The 21,187-nt window shown below is 50.0% G+C and overlaps 2 protein-coding genes across 8 annotated transcripts in view; both read left to right on the top strand.

Moving 5' to 3' along the window:
* Positions 1 to 386: 386 nt before the first annotated feature.
* Positions 387 to 5,374, top strand: LOC128148367 (activated RNA polymerase II transcriptional coactivator p15-like). The gene is made up of 5 exons (XM_052802111.1): positions 387 to 449; positions 553 to 622; positions 934 to 1,050; positions 1,284 to 1,392; positions 3,321 to 5,374. The coding sequence occupies exons 2-5, from the start codon at positions 554 to 556 to the stop codon at positions 3,398 to 3,400; spliced, it is 375 nt and encodes a 124-aa protein (XP_052658071.1). The 5' UTR covers positions 387 to 449; position 553; the 3' UTR covers positions 3,401 to 5,374.
* A 4,102-nt stretch (positions 5,375 to 9,476) lies between these two features.
* Positions 9,477 to 21,187, top strand: part of CELF5 (CUGBP Elav-like family member 5) — a 42,003-nt gene continuing 30,292 nt past the window's right edge. For 2 of the 7 annotated variants that reach the window (XM_052802098.1, XM_052802097.1), the window contains exons 1-2: positions 9,477 to 9,844; positions 17,449 to 17,531. In XM_052802098.1, coding sequence (XP_052658058.1) covers positions 9,556 to 9,844; positions 17,449 to 17,531 — 372 coding nt within the window. In that variant the 5' untranslated portion in view covers positions 9,477 to 9,555. Of the gene's footprint in view, positions 9,845 to 10,356; positions 10,744 to 17,448; positions 17,532 to 21,187 lie in introns of those variants that run through there. The other 5 variants (XM_052802095.1, XM_052802094.1, XM_052802099.1 and 2 more) reach the window with 4 other exon arrangements.

Genomic DNA, 21,187 nt, shown 5'->3' with positions numbered 1-21,187 from the left:
CCTGACGGCGACTTGGGGCAGGGGGGGCAGCCTAGCCCGCTGCCGGGCTGGTTCCCAGGCGGCCGCTGCGCGCTCTGGTGCCCGCCGGCAGTAGAGCCACATCCGCCCCGGGCCGGGCCGGCGCCTGCTCGCTGTGGCTCAGCCCGGCGGCGGCTGCCTGCCCTCGGGGGCAGCGCGGGCCTCCAGGCTCCCTGCCCGGTTCAGCGCGGCGGTGCAGAGCGAACCGCGCTCTCGTAAACCCGGGCCCCGCCAGGGCCGCCGGCAGGGCTCGGCGCAGGGCGGACGAGGCGTGGCGCGGAGGCGGCGCCGCAGCGATTGGCCGAGTGGCGGGGGTGCTGGCGGTGCGGGAGAGCGGGGAGCCGCGGGATTGGCGGGCGGGGGGGGGCGGAGCTCGGCTTTTCGAGAAGGCCGCGGGCCGGCTGCCTGCCGCAGGCGCTGCGCTCCGTCAGGTATGAGCAGAGCCGGCCTTTTCCTTTCCCCGCCCCTGCGCGGGCCCGGCGCTCCCCGTCCGCTCCTGGGCTGAGCGGCGGTGACGCGCGGCTCTTCCCGTAGGATGCCCAAGGCCAAGGACTTGGCGGGGGCGAGCAGCTCGGAGAGCGGACCGGAGGAGGAGGAGGGGAAGGTACTGCCACTCTGGGGAGAGGGGAGAGCCGCCAGCAGGGCTTCCCGGTCGGGTCTCGGTCCCCAGGGCAGGTGGTACACCTTTCCTGCCCACACCGAGGGGCAGTCAGGGCAGGGGCCCGGCGGCGCCCCTTCTCCCCGCCCCCCCACGCCGCCAGCAGAGGCACCTGGCAGTCGCAGTATGCCCAGTAGCACGCGTGCCTTGTTTGTGGACTGCGACACTGGTGTCCTGTGGAGGCTCAAGGTATGGCCCAGGAGAAGGGCTGTGGCTCCTCAGACCAGGCTGTTCAAACCGGTGATCTCTCTTTCTAGAAAAGAAAGAAAGAAATGTCTTCTAAGTCAGAGAAAAGGCTGAAAACAGAGGCCAAGCCTTCAAAGGTGACAGAAAAACCTCCGGGGCAAGGTAGTGAAGAGGAGGGCATGTTCCAGGTATGGAGGGCAGGGATCTGCTCTAGGAACACATCTTCTTCCTTCTCTTTATACAGGTCTTTCCTCTACCTCCTCTACTTGTAGCAGAGCATTTTTGTAGCTGAGCTGGCTGACTGGGGTGCCTGCTGCTCCCTCGCTAGTCCTCCAGCATGTTGGGTGACCCAACTGGCCCTATGGGCTGAGGAGCAGCTTGTTGCAGGGCTGGGTTTAACGCAGGCTCTGTGTCACTGCAGATTGGGAAGATGCGTTATGTCAGAGTGTCCTGCTTCAAGGGGAAGGTCCTCGTGGACATCAGGGAGTTTTACACTGACAAGGAGGGCGACATGAAACCGGGGAGGAAAGGTACAGCCGCGTTCGCTAAGGGGTGGCCGGGGGCCACGCCAGCCTCTCCGCCTCGGCTGCTGGCTCCCCAGCTCAGCCGGTCTCCCTGGGTGGGAGGCAGGGAGAGAGACCTGTGCGTGCCACACTGAGGGAGTGGGGAGCTGAGCAAACCGCCCGGGAGGGTTTAGCACTTTCTCAGCCTGCGTGGCAACAGCTGAAGAAAAGCACAAAGAACGAGTGAGTGCGAGCCTCCAGTGAGATCTGGAGCTTGGCAGGACCGCTCTGAGAAGCAGTGGAGGAAGCTGCTATGCGGGACTCTGGTTCCACCTCTGATCATCAGTCCTTTTGCTGGCTGTTGGCAGGGGCAGAGCTGCAAGGTGGAGGAGGGGAGGCTGGAAACACTGGCTCTGACATTGCTTTCTTGTGTCCTACTGCTAGCTGACAAACTTGTCTTTTGGTACTGGTGATGCCTAGGGCAAAAAGGGTGGCATTTTGTGTGTTCACCCCTAATCTGTAACGGTGGAGCTGTGTTTGGCAGGGAGAGCCTCCCAGAAGTAAATCCATCCTACCCCATCTAGGTGGGGACAGGAAGGTTAAGACCCTTCTGGATCCCTACCAAGACACTCCAATGCTGCTGTGTTAGGTGTTCCTTATTCTTTTGGCAAGGTGTCTGATGACATGTTATAGTGGCACAACTTGGGTGGCCCATCACAGCAGCACTACCTGAGTAGGTGATGCAAGCAAAGGCAGCTGGAGAAGGGAAGACATGTTTTTCTCCAGAGTTCTTAAACTGATGCATCAACGCTGAACTTAGGTCTTTTGCTTTGGGACTTTGACAGTGACTTGCCAGCTTGCCTCGTAGTTCACAGGCCCTGGGCTGTTTTCACTTGTCCTGTGTGTTGTGCCCAGCAAAGATCCAGTTCATGTGGGGTTTCTTGAGGAACCTTTTGGTCCTTGCTTTGGATTTTTGTGTCAGGGCAGACGAATTTGTTTCAGCTTGGTTTGCTTCATAATCACTAAGCATGGTTTTCCTTCCAGAAATTAATTTCCTTCGGAGAAGTTACAAGTATAAATTACTCACTTAGAGGGAACTGTGTACCCTGTAATGAAAATGGGAAGCAAAGCCCTCAAGCTTTTCTGTGCCATTGGGTGTAGAGAGGGAAAGGAGCATTGTGGACTCCTTCCAGGCTCGAAGAAGCACATCCACAATGTAAGAAGATCTGTCAGTTAAAACTGAGATTTTGAAGAAATGTTTTTCCATTTAAATACTGCCTCTGCTGTTTTTCTTAAGAGTTCTTGGCCCCTGATCTTTATCTAGAGAATTTAATAAAGCTTGGGCCCTAGTTCTTTAATGTGATTCTTAACAAAACCAAAAGGAACAAGTTGACAACATCTGGCTGGAATGCACACAGCAATTCCACTACCGTGTGTGTTTTGTAAGGGAGAGGGACAGGACATCAAGACCTTATCTCTGCTGGATCTAAAAAGAGGCCAGTTCTTCTCTAGTGTTTAAGCCACGCTAGTGATTTCTCGTTAGTGGCAGGTTTTTTTTAAATAGAGCTAGAATTTGCATTATTTCCTTTGGGCAGTTGGAAGGATCGTGTCCTAACTACTGTGTGGAGTAAGGTTCTCCTAGAACTTCCCAGCTCATGTGGGTTGGAATTAGTACTAGGGAATAGACTATAACGGACTGTGGGACTCCTGAAAGGCGGTTTGAGCTTATATTCTCATACAGCGCTTCTGTGATAGTGTTGAGCACTTCTTGGTATGGATGCTGAAGTGCTGGCACAACTGCCATGCTTAGAAGGCTGCTTCTGTTTCTGGTCTGTGTCTCTGCCTCAGATTCCAACTTTCCCTTCTGTAGCTGCTCTGAAGGAGCCAATCTGGTGTGCTACTTGATGCTTATTACCCCTTGCCTCCTCTGAAACCTCTCCTTCTGCTGTTTCTAGGGATTGCCTTGTCTGCAGAGCAGTGGAACCAGCTGAAGGAGATCGTTCCTGAGATCGATGCTGCAGTAAAGAAATTATGAGATGAAGAATCTTGGACACCTTCAATCTGTTTCCGTTCCCTTAAGTGCCCTAACAACTATAAAGCCAAGGATTTTCATCTGGAGCCTTCCCCTCACCTTGCTGGGGTTTCCTTACTGAGGTGGTGGTCATGCTGAAAAGACCAGAGACTCTTTCTGTGTTCAAGAAGTAGCTTGTAATGAGCACCTGGAACTAGTGCCAGTGCTGTGAAGTGAGACTTCAGCACCTCTGGTCTCAAGCATACTTGAGGTCTGTGCTGGTGAGGGAAATGACCCCAACCTGGCTTTCCAGGGGTGGAAGGCTTCAGTCTACTTGTGGAGTGCTTTACCTGCTCTACATCTGTTACTGTCCTCCACTTGGTTGACTGTTGAGTAAGATGGTTTGTATACTTCATGTTGGCATCCTCTGTGTTTCCTCCACATGTCATTCTGCCTATTTCAAGTACTTTCTGTGTTGGTGAGGGTTGTTTGGTGGTTTTGGGGGGTTTTTTTTTTGAGTGAAGAAAGGGATTATTATACTTTAGCAACTGGTTTGTCTGTAGAGGGTGAATATGCACAATAAATGTGTTTGCATTATAAAAAGGAGAGGCATAGTGTTTCACAGGCTGGCACCTCAACTCTTTGTTTCAGGCACCCTTCTTTGTAGGTTGCTGTTGGATTTCCCTTTCAGAAGGAGAGTGCTCTGTAGCGTTTATTCTCATGATATGTTCCCAATAATCCTGCTATACAGAAGCAGTCAGGCAGCGGTCTACTCCAGGTCATGGGAAGGGCAAGCTAGAATGTGAATCATTCAAAGGAACTGGTAATTAGGAGGCCTGTTAAATAGAGGGGAAATTAAAGGCCTAAGGAGGAAAAAGAATATTCCTTTCCCCATGGCAGAGAAAAATGGCGAGCTATGGAAAGAGTGGAGAGGGGATATTTTATGCTTGAGCTCTAAATGGATCCCACTCTGGGATCAGCTGCAGCAAGCACAACCTTCCTCAGCAAGACTTTTCCAGACTTTTCAACAGCTTGCGTCTTCCATCTATTTTTGGTTTTTCTCTTGCCCTGGTTTCCATAGTATCTGAATGCTTCATGCTCTTAAATATATCTGACACTTGCAACACCTTGGTGAAGTAGGAGGTACTAAGGCCCTTGCTCTGTAGAGGTGCTGGGGCTGTCACAGCTCAGAGTTGTTTGGAAGATGTGGGGTGGAGCAGTGAATTGAAACCAGTCTTTCCTAAATGCTGAATTTCTAACTGCTGGATTAACCTTTCACTAGGGATAGCAGGAGGGAAAAAATATCTTTCTTCATACTCTCTTAAAAAAATTTTGAAGGGCTCGGTGCTGTAGCTGCTTGGAGCAGGAGTGGAGATAAGTAGACTTGATGACTGAGGCATTCCCCTCTAATCCTGTGTTCAGCTCTTCTCTATTCAAGTGTCACATTTCTTTCTCTCAAGTAAGTGAGAGAGAGCATGAGGATACTCAACTGTGTCCCAAAGCCAGGTTGCTCATGCTGTAAGCTTATTCCAGTGGAATATTTATAACATAGTGTCTTAATATGGTGTTCAGAGACTAAAGGTAATGGGAAGATAAAGACCTTCCAAAAAAGAGAGGTGAAAGAGAAGCAGATGGTGTAGGTATGACCCAAGATGCTAGGGATGCTCAGTCCTTTTATTTTGTCCCAGCCCTGTGGTACCCAGACTAAAACATGTGACAGAAACAACCATCTCTGTGCATGATGCATGCTCCAGGAGTGTTTGGGGGGCAGAGGGAGAAGCCAGCTCAAATCAGCAGAGCTTAGTATCTTTGCTTATTAAAACCAGGTCCAAACTGAACTTGATCAGCTCAATTGAATATTGCATGGTTCTAGAGCTGATGAGTGGCCTCTCCTTAATTGGGAAAGGGTGGCCATGTTCTATTGTTTTCTGACTAGCTTTCTTTCAAGTGTTGGAAGAAACAGTTTGCAAACAACCCAAACTTTTTGTGTAACAGGGAACAAGGTGCCTTTTTTTTTTTTTTTTTTTTTTTTTTTTTTAAATCCTCAAAGAACAGCTGCTCTTGATCAGAAAGATATCTGGAATCTTTGATGTTAATTTCCAATCTACCCACTGCTATAGACAACTTCCGGTCATAAAATCCACAAGCCTTAAAACTTGGTTAATTTTTGGTTTGTTGCGAAGTTAAAATATTAAAAAAAAACCCAAACCCTAATCTTAAATTGGTTGGGATAACAGATATCCAATAAAAGGTAAACAGCAAGGTCTTGGTAAACAAGAGACGATGAAAGCTTATAGGGAGTTGTACTCTTTTACACAGAGAGGGTGTTTTTCTTTTAAGCTGTTAATCTGGCTGTCTTGGAGGAGTTTTCTCTGCAGAACCTTTTGCTCCAGACCAGAAACAATCGCATTGTAGGAATGAACTTCTGTCTTCTTGAGATACTATATTGTTGCTTGGATATTTTCTGTCAGGACTGTCTTAACTAGTCCTTTGGATGTTCTGCCTGGGGACCAAATAGGTAAGGGAAGGCAGATTGTTTTGAGGGATCCTTGAAAGATCCTCCCTATCTCCCCCCCTCCCTTTTTCTTTCCTGGGCTGCTGTGAGGATTTCCTGCCTCAAGTGCTGTCTCCTAGGTGATGTGGAAATTCAGAGCTCCAGCTTGTATTTTCTCCATTCCTCGATGCCTTTAGGAGCTGGAAGGAAAGGGCAGGCACTCCTAATGCAAAGTGTATCTTGCTGTTCCTGCATCCTTTGTTTGAGCCCTTCTCAAATTTAAGCCACTGGACTGGACCTCGTCACCTTTTATCTTAAGCTGCCCCTGTCTAAATCCAAACACTCATGCCACAAGAAGCCAGGAAAGTACAGATGTGTTTAAGGAAAACACCTTTGTTTTTTTCACTAGCAAATGTCTCTCTGCAGCAGAGAAACTCCCTGGGTGCACAATCTGGTTTTCTTTTAACAGTTGGGTTTTTTTTTTCTGAAGCAGCGTCTTGGGTTTAGGCAGAATCTGTTCCTTCATTCTCTGGGAATCATGCATCTGAGCTCTGCTGTGCCCCTTCTAGCTCTCCCTTGCAGCCTCCTCAGTTACAGATGCAACATGTTTCTTCTTCATCTGCAAAGGTGACCTGTCATTTCCATTTTTCACTCTCTCTTGGTGCTATGACTATCTTTCATCTGCCCCTTAATCCTGTTACTGTGGTATATAATTCTCTGTCTGGCTCTGTAAACTCTTTCCAGGTGCTGATTGACAGCTGTTCTATTTTTCATTTACCAGCAGTATTTTCATGTCTCTCTTTCTCTGCTGCAGTCAGGGTGATTATAATATGTCCATTCATGGACTCCTAAAGATACTGGGTATATCTTTTCTACTAAATAGAAATTTTCTACCTGAGGCACTGGGTCCTTTGAGCTGTAACGTAAGCCTAGAGCAGCTTCTGCTGCAGTGGCTGACATGAAAAAGCAGGCTAGGCATGGAAAGGTTCTTGAAAACATTACTTGCTTAGCCATGATTCATCCAAGGTGAGGTTTGCTGCTGCTGTGATAAAGGTTTCTTGTTTCTAAGATTGCCTTATCTCTTCACAGCTGTTAAAAATGAAAACAGCTTGACTTGTCATAGGCTTCCCAGCAGATGCATCTGTGGCATCTGACTAGATGGCAGAACCCTGGCTGTGTCTGCAAGAAATGCAAACAGAAAGTTTGATAAGTTTGGGGAGTTCTGGGTGGGGGTTTTTTTTTTTGTTGTTGGGGGGGGGTTTTTTTTTGGGGGGGGGGTGAATTTTAGGAGTGGTACCACCCTCAAACACAAGGCAGCTCTACAGCAAGAGTCTTGAGACATGTTGCAATGGCCCCTTGGTTCAGGCCAGGATGCAAAAAGCTGAGGGCCTTTGTGAGTCCATTTCAGTGAAAAGCCTGGATGCAAATCCCAAGCTCTTGCACCTCTTGGCCCTGAATAAGTGGCAGCTCCACACACAGGTGGGGACAATAGCCAGGGCTGGAGAAAGAAGGGTTGAAATGCTCTGCTGAGCACAGGAGAGAAGAAGAATGAATCCACAGTGCTTTCCTACTGAGGGCCAGCATGTGCCTCTGGTTCTGCGGGGGCATCTGTCATTCTTGCCCATGACTTTAGCCTGGGAGCCAGGTGGGTACTCATACATGAACGGTGAACAATAGTACTCTCAGTTCCTCCCTCTGCTCCCTAGAATTGGGACCCCTCTTCTTACCCTGATAACCCACCCTCTTTTTCCTAACCTTTCCTGCACAGATAACAGCATTGAAGCCTGCTGCAAGTATCTCCTGTGGCAGGGGCCTGGAGTCAGCCCTCTACCTTTCTGGGTAAAATCAAGCATAACAGATCTGGGTAGTATTTGGCACAGTGCTCTGGGAGGTGAGCTGTGCGAGATAGTATGCGGGGTACTGTGGGGAGGGGGCAGGAAGGAGGATGGGAATGGGGAGCAGGCAAGAGGGCAGTCTGCTGAATTGGGCTACTGTGTGGGAGCATGGAGCTGTTGTACTGGTTGTGTGTTGGGAGTAGGTTCCCCTCCTCCACTCACTGCCTCTGTCTATCTGCAGGATCCAGGGCAAGAGTAGTGGGAGATGGCAGAAAGCTTCTAGTGGAGAGACTAAGCAAGGGGAAGAGAGGCTGGGTTGTGCCTGCACCGCAGTCTTTTGTAAAGCCTCAGGCCTGGCATGCTCAGCAGAGCTGAGCACCTGGTTCTGCCAAAGCTATCACTGCAAACAATCCAGCGAACACACCCCTTCCCTCCTCCCAGCACGAGGGTGCGGAAGTCCATTCATCTCCAGGGACACCGGGTCAGGATGACAGGATAAAATGTATGGTGTGATGACGAGAGCTGTGCATGCTGCAGAGGAAATGCCCTGTGGGACATGCAGGTGGTGTGTGGCCGTGGGCGGCAAAGCTGGGTTGGTCTGCGTCTCTGCAGCTGCGCTGCTGAGGGCAGCTGCTCCTTGTGGAGCACGAGCTTTGGGTGTACCGTGCCTCAGCATCACCCTGGTGTAACAGAGGTGGAGCAGAGAGATGAGACAGCCTGGGCCACCCGGACTGTGCAGCCCCAAGCACTGACATCCTGCGCTGCCTCACATTGTCTGTCAGAAATGGAGAAGCTGGTGGGAGAGCAACCGACACCCTTGCATGAGGAGTGAGAGAGATCTAACCCTGGTAGCAATAATGGCTGCTTCGATGTGGATATGCAACCAGCTTCTGACCATCTGGCACAGTCTGAATGGGATGTAGCTGGAAACGCCTCTGCCAAGGCACAGTTAGGAGGGAGCTGAGCTTCTCAAAAGAAAGGGGGCTTTGCCCACAAGGGCCTGGGGCAGAGGGGCCTGCCCAGGGTTGTAGACCTGGGGCCACATATCACTTCCTATTGCAGCTAGGCCTGCTCCAGGAGCGGTGCTTGTGGCTATGCTCACCGCCCTGCTGCAGTTTCTTCAGTTTGGGGGAGGGCTGTGTTAGAAAATTTTCTCCTGTAAATAATTTCTTTTCCTCCAGACCCTGGTGCTGAGACACTGAGAAAAAGGGGCCAAACGCTGATTTCTGATATGGATGTGGAGGAGCACTCCGCCTTGTCTTTTGTTAGCGGTACAAGAGCAAGCTCTTATTTTGGAAGAAGCGCTAATGCCTAATTTCCTGACAGCTGATGACAATTTGTCCTTCTGAGATAAGTACCAGGTCCTACAAATAATACCTCCCACCCCCGCTGAGCACACAGGGCCTATTCGTGGGTGCTTAGAGCTCTCCCCGTTGCTTCCAGGGCCTCAGTGTTTCCGGATCTTAGGCCCTAAAAATATGCCTCCTCTCTTGCCTGAGAAAGGCAGGCGTTGCGTCTCCTCCTCGGCCCTCAGGATGCAGTCGAAGCTGCCTTGCCTCCTCGCCCATGGCTGCAAGCGCTTTCGTGGCTCTCCTCGCTAAGGGGGCCCTCTCTCGCCCCCCCCCCCCCCCCCGTCCCCCGTCCCTACCTTGCCCCTCGTCTGGGGGCCCCTCCGTCCCTCCCTCGGGCCCCCGCGCCCCGCCTTGGCCCTCCCCAGTCGCCCGCAGGGGGCGCCGCGGAGCGGCTCTTTGTGGCGCCGCGGCGCCGGCGCTGGCGGCGGGGCCGTTCCCAGCCGCGCTGCCTCCCCCGTCCGCCCGCCCGCCCGCCCGCAGCCGCGCCGGGCGCGGGGCATGGCCAGACTCACCGAGGGCGAGGCGAGGAGGCAGCCGCCGCCGCCGCCGCTCCCGCCAGCGCCGCAGCCGCCGCGCCCGCCGCGCCGAGCCTCCCCCATGAGCAGCAGCGGCGGCGCGGAGCCCCCCGCACAGCCCGACAGCATGAAGGACCTGGATGCCATCAAGCTCTTCGTGGGGCAGATCCCGCGCAACCTGGAGGAGAAGGACCTCAAGCCGCTCTTCGAGCAGTTCGGCAAGATCTACGAGCTCACCGTGCTCAAGGACCGCTACACCGGCATGCACAAGGGTGAGCCCGGCTCCGCACGGCACGGCCCGCTCCCCGGGGCGCGCACAAAGGGCGGCGGGTCCCGCCGTCCCCTGCCCGCCCTCGGGTCAGGCCACGCGTGACCCACCGCGACGTGCTGCCGCTGGCCCCTCGGCTGGGGCTCGCGCCCCCTGATCCGCTGCCCGGGAAAGGGTTCGCATCGCCGGCGCCCACGGGCGGGGGTGGGCCCCGTGGGCCAGGTGGGGTTCGGCGTCCCTGCGCCGGAGTCCCGCGCAGCCCCGCCGTGCCCGCTGGTAGCCCGCCCGCCCCGGTCCGGGCACCCCGCTGGTAGCCCGCGGCCTGGCGCCGGTCGCGCCGGTGCGTGGGGTGCTGTGACAAAGGCGCCGATGTGCAGAGTGGGGCAGGCTGAGGCTGTTGCAGGTCGCGGCAGCTAGGGCTGAAATGGGAGCCCTCGGCGAGCGGCCGGCCACCCTCCCGGTGGTCTCAGACCTCCTCCCAGGCAGGAAATACGGCGCTACAGTTTTAAAATCCGCGTCACAAAGAATACCGGCCGCAGATCTGCCGTTGCCAGCTGCGTTTGGGATAGATGAGCGGCCTTCTTGATGATAGATTGGGATAGATGAGGGGTCTGTCTTCGCTGAAAGACCTTTTAGTGGATGCTAAAAAGTTTGAGGAGGCTTGTTTAGCTGCGCTTATTGTTGTGTTTGAAAGCTGTATTTTGAAAAGCTGTTGTGTTCAGGATGTCACCTCCCTTCTGTGGAGCGGTTCTAGCCCACCCCTGGCAGGTGTTTGGGATCTTGTGATCACCACAGCTCCAGCCGCGAATGGGAATTCACGGACCCAGTTTGCTGTGAGATCTGAGAGAGTGATCACAGCACCACTCCCTGGCATGCATAGAGCAAGCGGGCAGGGAAGCTACAGTAAGTACCTTGAAAGCTGTCAGTGCTCAGCCTGGGCCTCTGTGCCCTGAAACGGTTCGTGATGGGGTCACGTGTTGGTGTGCACTGGAGGGAGTGTGAGTTGCATTCAGTCCTGATGCCTTTGCTTTCAGATCTAGGAGGAAAGGTAAAAACTGGGTGCCGTGGCAACTCAAACCATTCCAGACTGAACAGAGAGGGAAGGGAACAACAGAAAAAATAAGTTTATTTTCAAACAAAAGGCCAAATCTAACCCCAACACAAAAGGAAAACACTTCCTCATCGAAGCCTGTGGGAGCTGGGCTGGCTTGAATTTAGGTGAAGAAGTATGTCTGGTTGGGACTTCAGAACCAAAATGCCATATGCTTGTGTGTCTATGTGTGCAAGGGACTGAGTCCAAATCTGCTACCATCTGACAGTGAGTTGCCAGGTTTCAAACCCAGTGAGGAGGAGAATGGGCCCAAGGCAAGACGCGATTGCACATTTCATTTCAGTTGACATATTAAATATAGACTGTGGTCTGAGGTCAGGTTCCAGGCAGGAGACAGATTCTAGGGATCTGCCACTTAGATATGGAAATTAGAGGGAGCAGCACTGGTATTTATTAGTCAGATCTGTGTGACATTAACTTGCTGCTAAATGCGGGATTCCTGCAGCAAAATAAATATGTCCCTTTGGTTTTGACACTTTTGAGGCGGATGCAGGTGCTGGTCAGGGGTTGTTGGTGCTCTGTTCTGTTCAGAAAAGGCCATTGAGATGCGTAGGTTCTTCTGGTGGCTATTGTACAGTCATTTCCACACACCTTCAGTTTCCTCTGCTCCCCCCCCCCCCCCCCCCCCCCCGCCCTGTTTTGTACAAAGTGAAAGGTTGGGATTCCTTTCCTGGTGGCATGGGTTTACATGTAGACCCTCAGCCTGGTTTGGGAATAGGCAATATACCTCTCCAAAGAAGTTATTCCTCCACAAGGATGGAGCGGGGGGAGGCGAGGGCTTAGTGTGCAGCGAGGAAATTAGACTTACAATCCAGCCAACCCTGACCCCAGCCTTTCCCTCCCATCTTCTCAGGTCTGGCTGCATTGGCTTGGGCTCCATGCGAGAAGGCCAGCCTGGTGAGGAGTCGCCGCTACTGTTAGCATTAGCAGGCCTGGAGGGTGCCAGACCTGACCCAGAAGCCGCAGTGGCCTGAAGGACTGTCACAGGAGCTGGCCAGGGCTTCACAGCCCCTGATCAGGGAAAGGCTTTGGCAAATCTGGATAACTGTGCACTCATTCCTGTGCCATACAGAAGCCATAATCTTTCTGGGGCAGTTGTAACAGCAGATTTAGTTTTCTCTCTCCATGTTCCCTGATCTGCAGCGAGATCCAGTTGACAGCTCACATGCGGCTTCCATCTGCTTTTTCCCTTTCTTTCCCTAAATGGGGAGAAGCAGTTGTGAGAGAAGCCAGCGCTGCTGGTAAAGCCCAGCAGCTCTGCTTGCAATGCCTTGCAGCTTGACATGGAGCTGAGCAGCTGCCTCTGTCCCCTGGGAGGGAGGAAGGAAGGGTGGAAAAGGCCTGCCAGGGGCAGGAGGGTGTGAATTGGGCTGCAGAGTCTGAGAACCCAAGAGCTAGCTAGGACTGTCCTGTATGGGTGCTGAGAACTGATGAATTCACTGGAGGCAGAGGAGGATCTTGCAGGCCTGCTAGAACTATGAGCACTGTTATGAAATGGTTTTGTTAATGCCTGACTGTTCATGTTTCAGTGACCTGACTACTGGTAGTTGATACTGTTCCAGCCTCCTAATATTATTCATGAGGCAGTTTTTCTATTTATGTTAATCACAGATACATTTGCATGTTAATGGCAGTGTTTGTCTTAAAGCTAATGTTTTCACGGGAAGAGCAGGGACACATTTGAACAGGCTTTTGGAATGGGTCAGAGGAGACCAAGCAGGGAGAATCAAGTGGAAATTTTTGGCCTTGTGTTCCAGCATTGGGCAGAATGGAGTTCCTCCACGAGTGTCAACTATGCTCTCCTGGATGGGTTTCCTAGCAATGCCTGTGGTAGGGAAAGTGGAGAGATTCTGGACTGTGAGATACTAAACTGAACTGCAGGAGAATGGCAGGGACAGGAGCAGCCCTCTCGCAGGGTGTGTGGAGAAGCATACAGTGTGTGGACAGATGGGTGGCTTTTCCAAAGGGCAAGGAGGCAATAACAACCTTAGCCTAACTTGCCTCAGTGGCAGCTGAGTTTTGACTCAGCTCCTGCAGGCTTGTAGATAAGCTCCCTGCTGACACCATGCTTCCCCTGCTGGAATATTTGATGTGATTTCTAATGCTAGGCTGAATCTAGAGACCCCTGTCCTCTGTAGACTGACAGTCTTTTCTTGCTCAAGGCTTTAGACTGCTGATGTCTGGAGTAATGTTTAGGATCTGAAGGGACTGTAAATCCCAGAGTCAATGTGTGGTTTGTAGGGAGGATCAGGCACAGAATATTTTTTTTTTTTTTTTCCCCCCCTGCAGTCTCTTGCAAGTGGAACTAGCCTAGGTTCTGCTTACAGGGGGCTGGAAACCCTCCTGGAGCCAGTGGGAGTAGGGTGGTGTCACCTGACACTAAGGGGACATACAGGTTATTTTAGAGATCCTTGGCAGAATGATGATGGCACTAAGTCATAGTTACACTTAAAGCTTTATTTTCTTAACAGAATTTTATGATTAGTATAGCACAGAATTTATTATTAGAATGGCACAGGATTTCTACAAGCAGAATCACTGTAGTACAATCTAGAAGTGGCGTAATACAGAATTTATAATACAACTTAACTTATGATTTATAATCGCCTGGACCCCTTGCAGATCAGGTAAGATTTTAATACATGGTTTGCTGTATCAATGGAACAATCATAATCTAGACTTGAAAATCATGTAAAAGATGACGAGTCACTCAGTCCGCAGAGGAAGCAGACAATGGTGGAGGCATCTGTGGCCACCGGGGGTCACAGCTCTCACTGTTCAGCAGCAGCTCCGGTGCAAGTTCCCCCATTTAGGACTTGTAACAGCTTGATTTTATAGACAGTGCTCTGGGTGCTGTTATGCTTCCCTGTTGTGTGACTGGATCATCAACACCACCTGTTTGGCCAGGTGCCTGGAACCTTCAAGGCCAGCACTTTTTAACACCATGTCCCATGTCTCAGCAGGCATAACTGACTTGGTGTTAGAAGTGCCCAAAGGGGCATAAGCTTGTCGACCTGAGTTTGTTGTTAACTAAAGCAGGAAATGTGGAAGTGAGAAAACCTAGTGAGAGTGATGAGTCCCTTTGCACCTCTGTGGACATCTCCCTGTTGAGTGGATCCCTGGGTGACTCTGTCAGGCTCAAAGATTTAGGAGCCTGAAGAACCCGTAACAGACATGGTAAGCAGGGTCCTGTCACAGCATGGAAACCCTTCCTAGCTGGGAAAACGTGGCATTCCTTGAGCCTCTGGTAGTTCTGTAAGCTTCAGGTACCTGGGTGAAGGCAGGGGACAAGGGGAGGCTGTGGAAAATGCCTGGTGCTTCACTTACTTGCTGCATCCTAAGGAGTAGCTGAAGAGTTAGTTTGCAAGAGATAATGTCTCTCCAGGAAGGAAGATTCTTTTTTGCAAATATTTGTTTAGACAATTAGGCTTAGAGTGTACTGTTTCTGCAAAACTCCTTTCTGTATTTCTGACCAGGACTTTGCAAAGAGAATAGAATTGACTCCTGCATCTTACCTCCAAAACATCTGGCTGTGGAGGACAGAAATCATGTTTTCCAAAGGATGTAGCTGACCTTTTTAGCTTCCTCCTTTCCACAGCCAGTACAGCCTCCCAGATTCCTGCCATTTGGGAAGCAGGAATGAGATGAAATGAATGAGCTGAATGTCCTGAAAGCTTAGAGACATGGAGAACTCAGGGACAGAGCAGTGGACAGGGCTGTCCTGTGCCTATAGGCTTGCTTGTCCCAGTCCAGCCCAGACACAGCCTGTTGTTAGAAGCTGCCCACGTGCTGTTTCATGCTTGAGTGAAGGGAGGGAGTACAAGCTGGCTTCTGTTGAGCAAATATCCACATCCTTGAAAAGCAGAGCAGCAGCAAGGATTGCCCTGGGAGTGAAGCAGGAGGTTTGAATGAGGTATCTTCAGGCTCCATAGCTGCAGGATGCTTCTGTCTCCAGAGGCTGCTACCTCTTGGTACAGATACCTGAGCACCTAAAAGACAAACAGTATTTTGGGCTACCTTTGCTGTAGGGAAGAGGAGGACCAGAGGGCTCTAGGGAGGGGATTCATGGCACTTTTTTGTATTGGTGCTGGTGGATGTAGGTGTTGCTGGGCTTTACAATTCCCTGATCTGGCATGATGACAGGATCTTGCAAAATAACTTTCTATCCCTGTGTGAGGAGTGTTTCTCCTTTATCCCCACTAAATGGTGCACCTTTGTCCAATCCTCATTTTATCCTTGTCCTCCCATGGGCTGAGGTTTTTGAGCCTGCCACTGTGCATTACCTCAGTTTTGATATTCCTGAGCACTGGAATTAGGACTTGGGGACTGGGTTTGAGTGCTTAACTCAGCAGGTAGCTTCATGTAGACTTCTATCTTCTGTCCTTAGTTTTCTTAGGTTTGATGGCTAATTCTCCTGGGGCAAGGATGGTGTCTTCATAGCACGTGGACACGGTACCAATGCACTGAAGCTCTCCGTGGAATAAATTGCTTATTTCCAACTCCTGATTTCAGAGTTTTGTGTGCTAAACCTGACCCTGATTGTCTTAGAATGGGTCTCGTGTGACTTGCAAAGTAGCAGACTGGAGCAGCAGGTGGAATCAGGGAAGCATCTGCGTTTGGGACTTTGGTGACCAGGCCTCCATATCTGTTAGAAATAGGGTTTCTATTTCTGTAACCTCTCTGGTTATACAGGTGCTTCTGAGGCTTTTCCTGATGCTTGACATCACAGCAGTCTGCGAGAGGAGAGTAAAGCGAAGGGGTGCTTCCCCCTCGCAACAGAACTAGCTGCCTTTGCCGTGAGAAGTGAAGGTTACCTGCATGCTTCTTGGCCTCACTGCATTTGTTAAATTAACTGGTGATCCCACATCTGGCCTTGGTGCAGCATGCTCGGTTCAAAACCTGGACAATAAGGAGTTCTAGTTACCTGTTAGAGATATCTAATACTTCTGTGCTGTTTGTGGAGGGTTTTTTTTCCCTAGCAAGAGCTGTGAGGGCAGATGTGATTTGCTTAGCTGCAGCAATTTATTAGAGCTGTGATGGAAGAAGATTGTAATCTTGTTGCCATGGGTAGGAATTGTCCCAAGCAGCTGACTTCTGTGTGACCTGGAAGTGTTGTGTACCATGGAGTCACTCTGGGGTGGAAGGGACTGGTCCAGACAGCCCCTGTCCTGAATCCACCTTTGGATCCATGGAGAGCTGAAGCGGCTTTGGAGTACTCCAAACCAGGCACAAGAAGGTGGGGGCAAAAGAACAGGCCTCTCTGGCTATAACAATGCATCTGCAGCCCCAGCACAACAATATAGACATGGACATTTAGCAACAAGCTGAAAGGACGCGTCGTGCCTTTGCTTAGGATGTGAAATGCCACTGTGAATAGGAGGGGGTGAGTGAGGGGGTCAGATGCATTCTAGCGTTTGAGTCTATTCTCCAGTGCTTTGCCCATCCTCATCTGAAACAGCTCAAGTGATGGAGCTCCAGGCACTTCCCTGGGGCGATCATTCCACAGTCCAACAAATCTCTCTCTGCTAGGAAATGTTTCTTGATAACCAGCCAAATTTTTCCTTTGCTTAGTTTCATTTGATTATTCTTAGCATCAGAGCACCCAAAGATGATCCCTCTTCTTCCTGGAGGGGCTACAGCTCCTCCCCTCCTCCCTTGGCTCCAGTTTTAGGCTAAGATGTTGAGTCAAATCTTGACTAAGAATGTCAGGATCTGGCCTTTTGCGTGTGCTTTTCATCCTGCTGCTTAAGTTGGCCCTTGCAGAATGCATTATGCTTTGCTGTTCTTTGTATTTCCCTTGTAATGTATATTTGTGTGTGTTTGTGCACATTGTATGGGTGTATGTATGGCACAGAAAGCCAGGCCTCTCCTTCTGTAGCTTTCCATGGTTCTGTGAATCTGGATCACGGAGCTTTCATATGAGCCTAAAATCCCAGACGCTTTTCCTCTTTCCTTGCTTGTTTTTTTTTTTTTTTTTTTTAAATCAATAATCAATCATACCAGTCCTTGCATCTCCTCTGATCCATGTGTTTTGGGCTGTTTCTCCCACAGGCAGTGTTAGCTTGCATTTTACTCTCCTGTTGTTTCTCCCCTTGTTCGACACCTGTTTCAAACCTAGTTGATTCACTGGGATCCTTTTCAACAGACTTCAATAGACCTTGGATGGGGCGTGCAAATCCTTTAATGTCGTTTCTTTGTCTTTTTTCCTAGAGTCTTTGACACATCCAAATTATGTAACATTTGCACCTTTAATTAGCAAGCCTCCCCCTCTGCCCCCGCCCTGGTAAAAATTCAGGTCTTGCACAAGGGCTGTCCTAGGCACTTCCTCTGTACCTGAGCAGAAATGTTGGGACGGAGGTCTGCTGGAACCAGATGCTGCACAGACCAGCAGCATCTGTAGGTCTTGTACTTTGGGCACTTGCTGTTACCAAAGAGTAATGTGTCGATGTGCATCTGCAATTACATGTCTAACTTGACACTTGCTGTATCCACTGCAGGTTGTGCATTCCTCACATACTGTGCCAGAGACTCTGCCATCAAAGCCCAGACAGCACTGCATGAACAGAAGACTTTGCCAGGGGTAAGTCCTGGTGAATTGTGTCTGGAGCTCATGTCATGGGCAGGTGAATGGGGGACTGTCAGGGGAGGGAGTGAGGGTGAGAAGTGACTTAGATTAATTTTCCTGCTTGTGAAAGAGATGTGTGATTTGGGGGTTAGAAGAGGGATGTGGGAGCCAAAGCACAGTGCTGCTCTTCACAGAGCTGCTGCTCTTCTCCACCTTGCCAAGGCTGCCCTGTGTAACTCCAGCCAAGCCTATTTCTGTGCTGCTCTTTGGTCTCTGTGGTGTGACACGACATCTACAGCTATCTGTCCCTGAAACTAGGGAGCTGTGGGCTTTGGGGTGAAGTGCGTGGGCCCAGCCTGCACAGTGGGCATGCTGGAAAGCTGACAGGATAGGGTACCAGACCTTTTTCTTCCAGGTGTGCAGAACTTCCTGGTGCATCTGCTCCTAGTCTGCCATTGCCCTACAGGGTGCCTAGACAATTTGTTGGGTGGCTCTGTGCAGGACCCAGAATGACTTCTAGTGCAGTGGCTGAGTTGGATCAGCTTCTCAGAAGAAAAAAAAAACCACTTGCCGCATCCCATTTTTTGGAAGAGAAATGGGTTATATAGGTGAGACCAAGACAGGTGAGACCAAGACGACTGAACTAGCTGTGGTCTGTTCCTGGGTCCTGCTCGCTCCACAGCTGGTGTTGGGAGCAAAGTGCAGTAGTGATCGCAGGCAGCCAGGCACTGTGGAGCAGGTTGCCCCTGGCAGGGAAGTCCTCTGCCTCTCTGGGACCTGCTGGTGAGCTGATACGAGTTCTGAATTGTTGCCATGCCTGTTTTGGTATGACTTGAGAGCTTTGACCGGGCAGTTCCCTTGCTGCGCTGAGGGGGTTGATTGAGCACGTTGTAAAGATTTGTTTGGAGGTGAGTAGGTGGAGGAGTTGAGTACTTATAGACAGAAGCTCACAGGAGGCCCTGAGTGCTCAAGGCAATGGAATAATTAATGTAAACCAGGGGTCTCTGGAGAGAGGTTAGGAATTCTTAACCATAACATTTTCTTTTTAACCCATACACATCCAAATAGCTTCCCTCACCTCTCCCAGCTCCCCTCAAGACCTCCACATGCACACATCCTTTTCCATATTTGTTTACCTGTGCTGCCTTTTTGCATGGGCCTGTGTTGGCATTTGAGGGCTGGAAAATGCATGTAACTTAATTACTGCTTAATAGGATCTTTACTGTTCCAGGTTATCTCAGGGCAGCAAGGGGGAAGAGTACAGATAGCCAGGTGCTCAAATACTGTTTGAGTTAATTTTGTGTGAGGGGAAAAGGTCAGCCTTTCAGGCTAAAGCAATGTAATCTTCTGTGTGTGTTGGTCCAGGGCAGAATTGACAGAGTCTATAAGAACAAGTCAAAGGATGGAGGAGCAGTCGTGAAGAGTCGTGGTACAGTGGTGTAACACAATGGAGAAGACAGACATGTCTCTGCCTAGTACCTGTAGAGGGACTCTGAAAGGTTATTCATGTGAGGCTCGGTGGATTCAAGGCAATCTCAGTTTTGCTGGAGTTCTACATTGGGAATTTGTTGCATGTTTCGCTATGTTCTCTACTCTTTGTGCTCTCAGTGGTTGTAGAGTGCTGCATGGAGTAATATTTAAAGCAGCAATTTATCTGTAATGTGGTGATCTAAAGGCTTTTTATGTTAAGGCAGGTGTAAGAACCTGCTTGGGATCAAGTAAGAAGTCTGTGCTAGCTGAGTGCTTTCAAACATGTTTGTCTGGAGACAGTTAATGAGCAGTGTGGTGTAATTAAGCTTCAGGATTAAGATGAAGATGAGCTGTGCTGCATTTCAAGCTGTCTATTTTCAGGCTGGCAATACACCACATCATCACATTTAGTTTCTCTTTTGGAAAGTCCCTCAATGACCAAGAAGGCAGGATTCTCTCTCTTTGGTCATTTTAGTGGCCATTTGGGGATGGTTACTACCAGAATGGAACAGATCTCCATCCTGATGTTCATAGAGTTGGTCTTGGCATGGAGATGGGCTGGGTGACTGGAGGTAGCTTTCAGTCCTGTTTTCTTAGCCTGGTTTTCTTGTGTCTGTATAGTATCACCCATCCCTCTGACCCAGCTAATCACAGAGAATACTCTGGAAATGAGTCACAGGCAGGAGTGCTAAGTAACTGATTGTTTCCCTATTTTGGGAACAAGGCCATGAAATTTGGTCTCTGTACATTCACATCTAGATTATCTTCCGAACTCAGTGGCAAAGCCTCTCACCAGAAATACAAGGAAGACCCTAGTGTAGGACAGAGAACAGAATGTACTGGACCACACCGCTGGGATTTCAGTAAATAGGCCGTAGTCTGGTAAACAAGCGATTTCTTGTTCATTTTACCCATTTACTATCTCTTTATTGCACATGGCAATAGCAGGAAGAAAGCTTAAGAGTGTATGACATCAGTGTAGGGTGACACAAACTGTTATGTGAATGTACGACCAAGTATCAGCATGTTTAGAGACAGCAAGGGATCAAACTGGCATAAAAAGGATCTTGTTGGTAATCCTACACTTGCCATTGTATTGCAAAGCAACCATAGGTGCCACAAGTACCCAAGTACCTTCCTTTGTTGGTTTCAATGCAGAGACCAGTGGCTGATCTCAACAGTTCATGGACCTGAATAGAGACCAATGGCTTTCTTAGTCTAGACTGGGTAAGGACAGACTTATGGAAGTGCTTTGATATGGTTTCTGATGGGTCCTTAGGCTGTGATCAGGCAGCTGGAGCAGGACTTTTGGGTTCTCTTCCAAGTCTGTCACTGGGTAGACCTGTGCCCACAGAGATATTGCTTAGGCCATCCAGGTCTGATGCTAGCAATGTCAGCCCGTCTAAGAATGCTGCCTCATTGTTCTTGCAGGGCCATACCTGCAGTGTAGCTTTCCTGAGGTTTTATATTTATTTATATGTATATTTATATTGTAGGTTTTCCACACAAGTCAATAGAAATCACCACGGTCTCTATTTGCTTTTATGGCATTTCTGGGAAGTTCTCCTTTTGGGAGATCAAAATTCTTGTTTATTTTTAAACTGAGGGCTGTTGGATGTATGGTAGTTAAATAGAATTTAAACTAAAAAAAAAAAAAGCTTATTTTTTGACAGTAAGGCTTAGCATCTTTTTCTGAAGGTAGACAGCTTTTTGGCTTTCACCCCCTTTTGTAAGGGCTAGTGTGCCCAGGGTGTAAAGCAAGACGACTGTCAGCTGTATATTGTATTATCTAAAACACCTGTGTTGCCTGGAGAGCTGGTAAATTGCTATCAGTGCAGTCTGGAAGTAACAACTGTGTGAATCTTCCTTTGGGGAAGGAAGGATGAAGCTTCCTAGAACAGAGAGGTAAAGTGCATCCTCAGTGAATTAGCAGAAGTGGCTCATCACCCAGTCTTACTAAGGAGCTTAAAAGGATGCCATGTATCCATAGCCTTGCTGTCAGCTGGGGTAAGCAGGAAGAGTGCCCTGCCTTGCGGCTGTGTGGGCAGGGAGCCTGTTTCCACACACTGTGGTGTGGGCCCTCAGATGTGGACAGCAACCTGTGAACCTCAGCACAGCCAAAGGGCTGGCATGCAGTAAGACAGGTTTGCCCATCACCCTGGTGGTACATGTGGCAAGCAGAAAGCACATCACACCTTGCT

The sequence above is a fragment of the Harpia harpyja genome, chromosome 11, assembly GCF_026419915.1.
Source record: "Harpia harpyja isolate bHarHar1 chromosome 11, bHarHar1 primary haplotype, whole genome shotgun sequence".
Classification (NCBI taxonomy): domain Eukaryota; kingdom Metazoa; phylum Chordata; class Aves; order Accipitriformes; family Accipitridae; genus Harpia; species Harpia harpyja.
The sequence above is the reverse complement of the archived record's forward strand: the minus strand, read 5'-3'. Positions and strand labels throughout refer to the sequence as shown.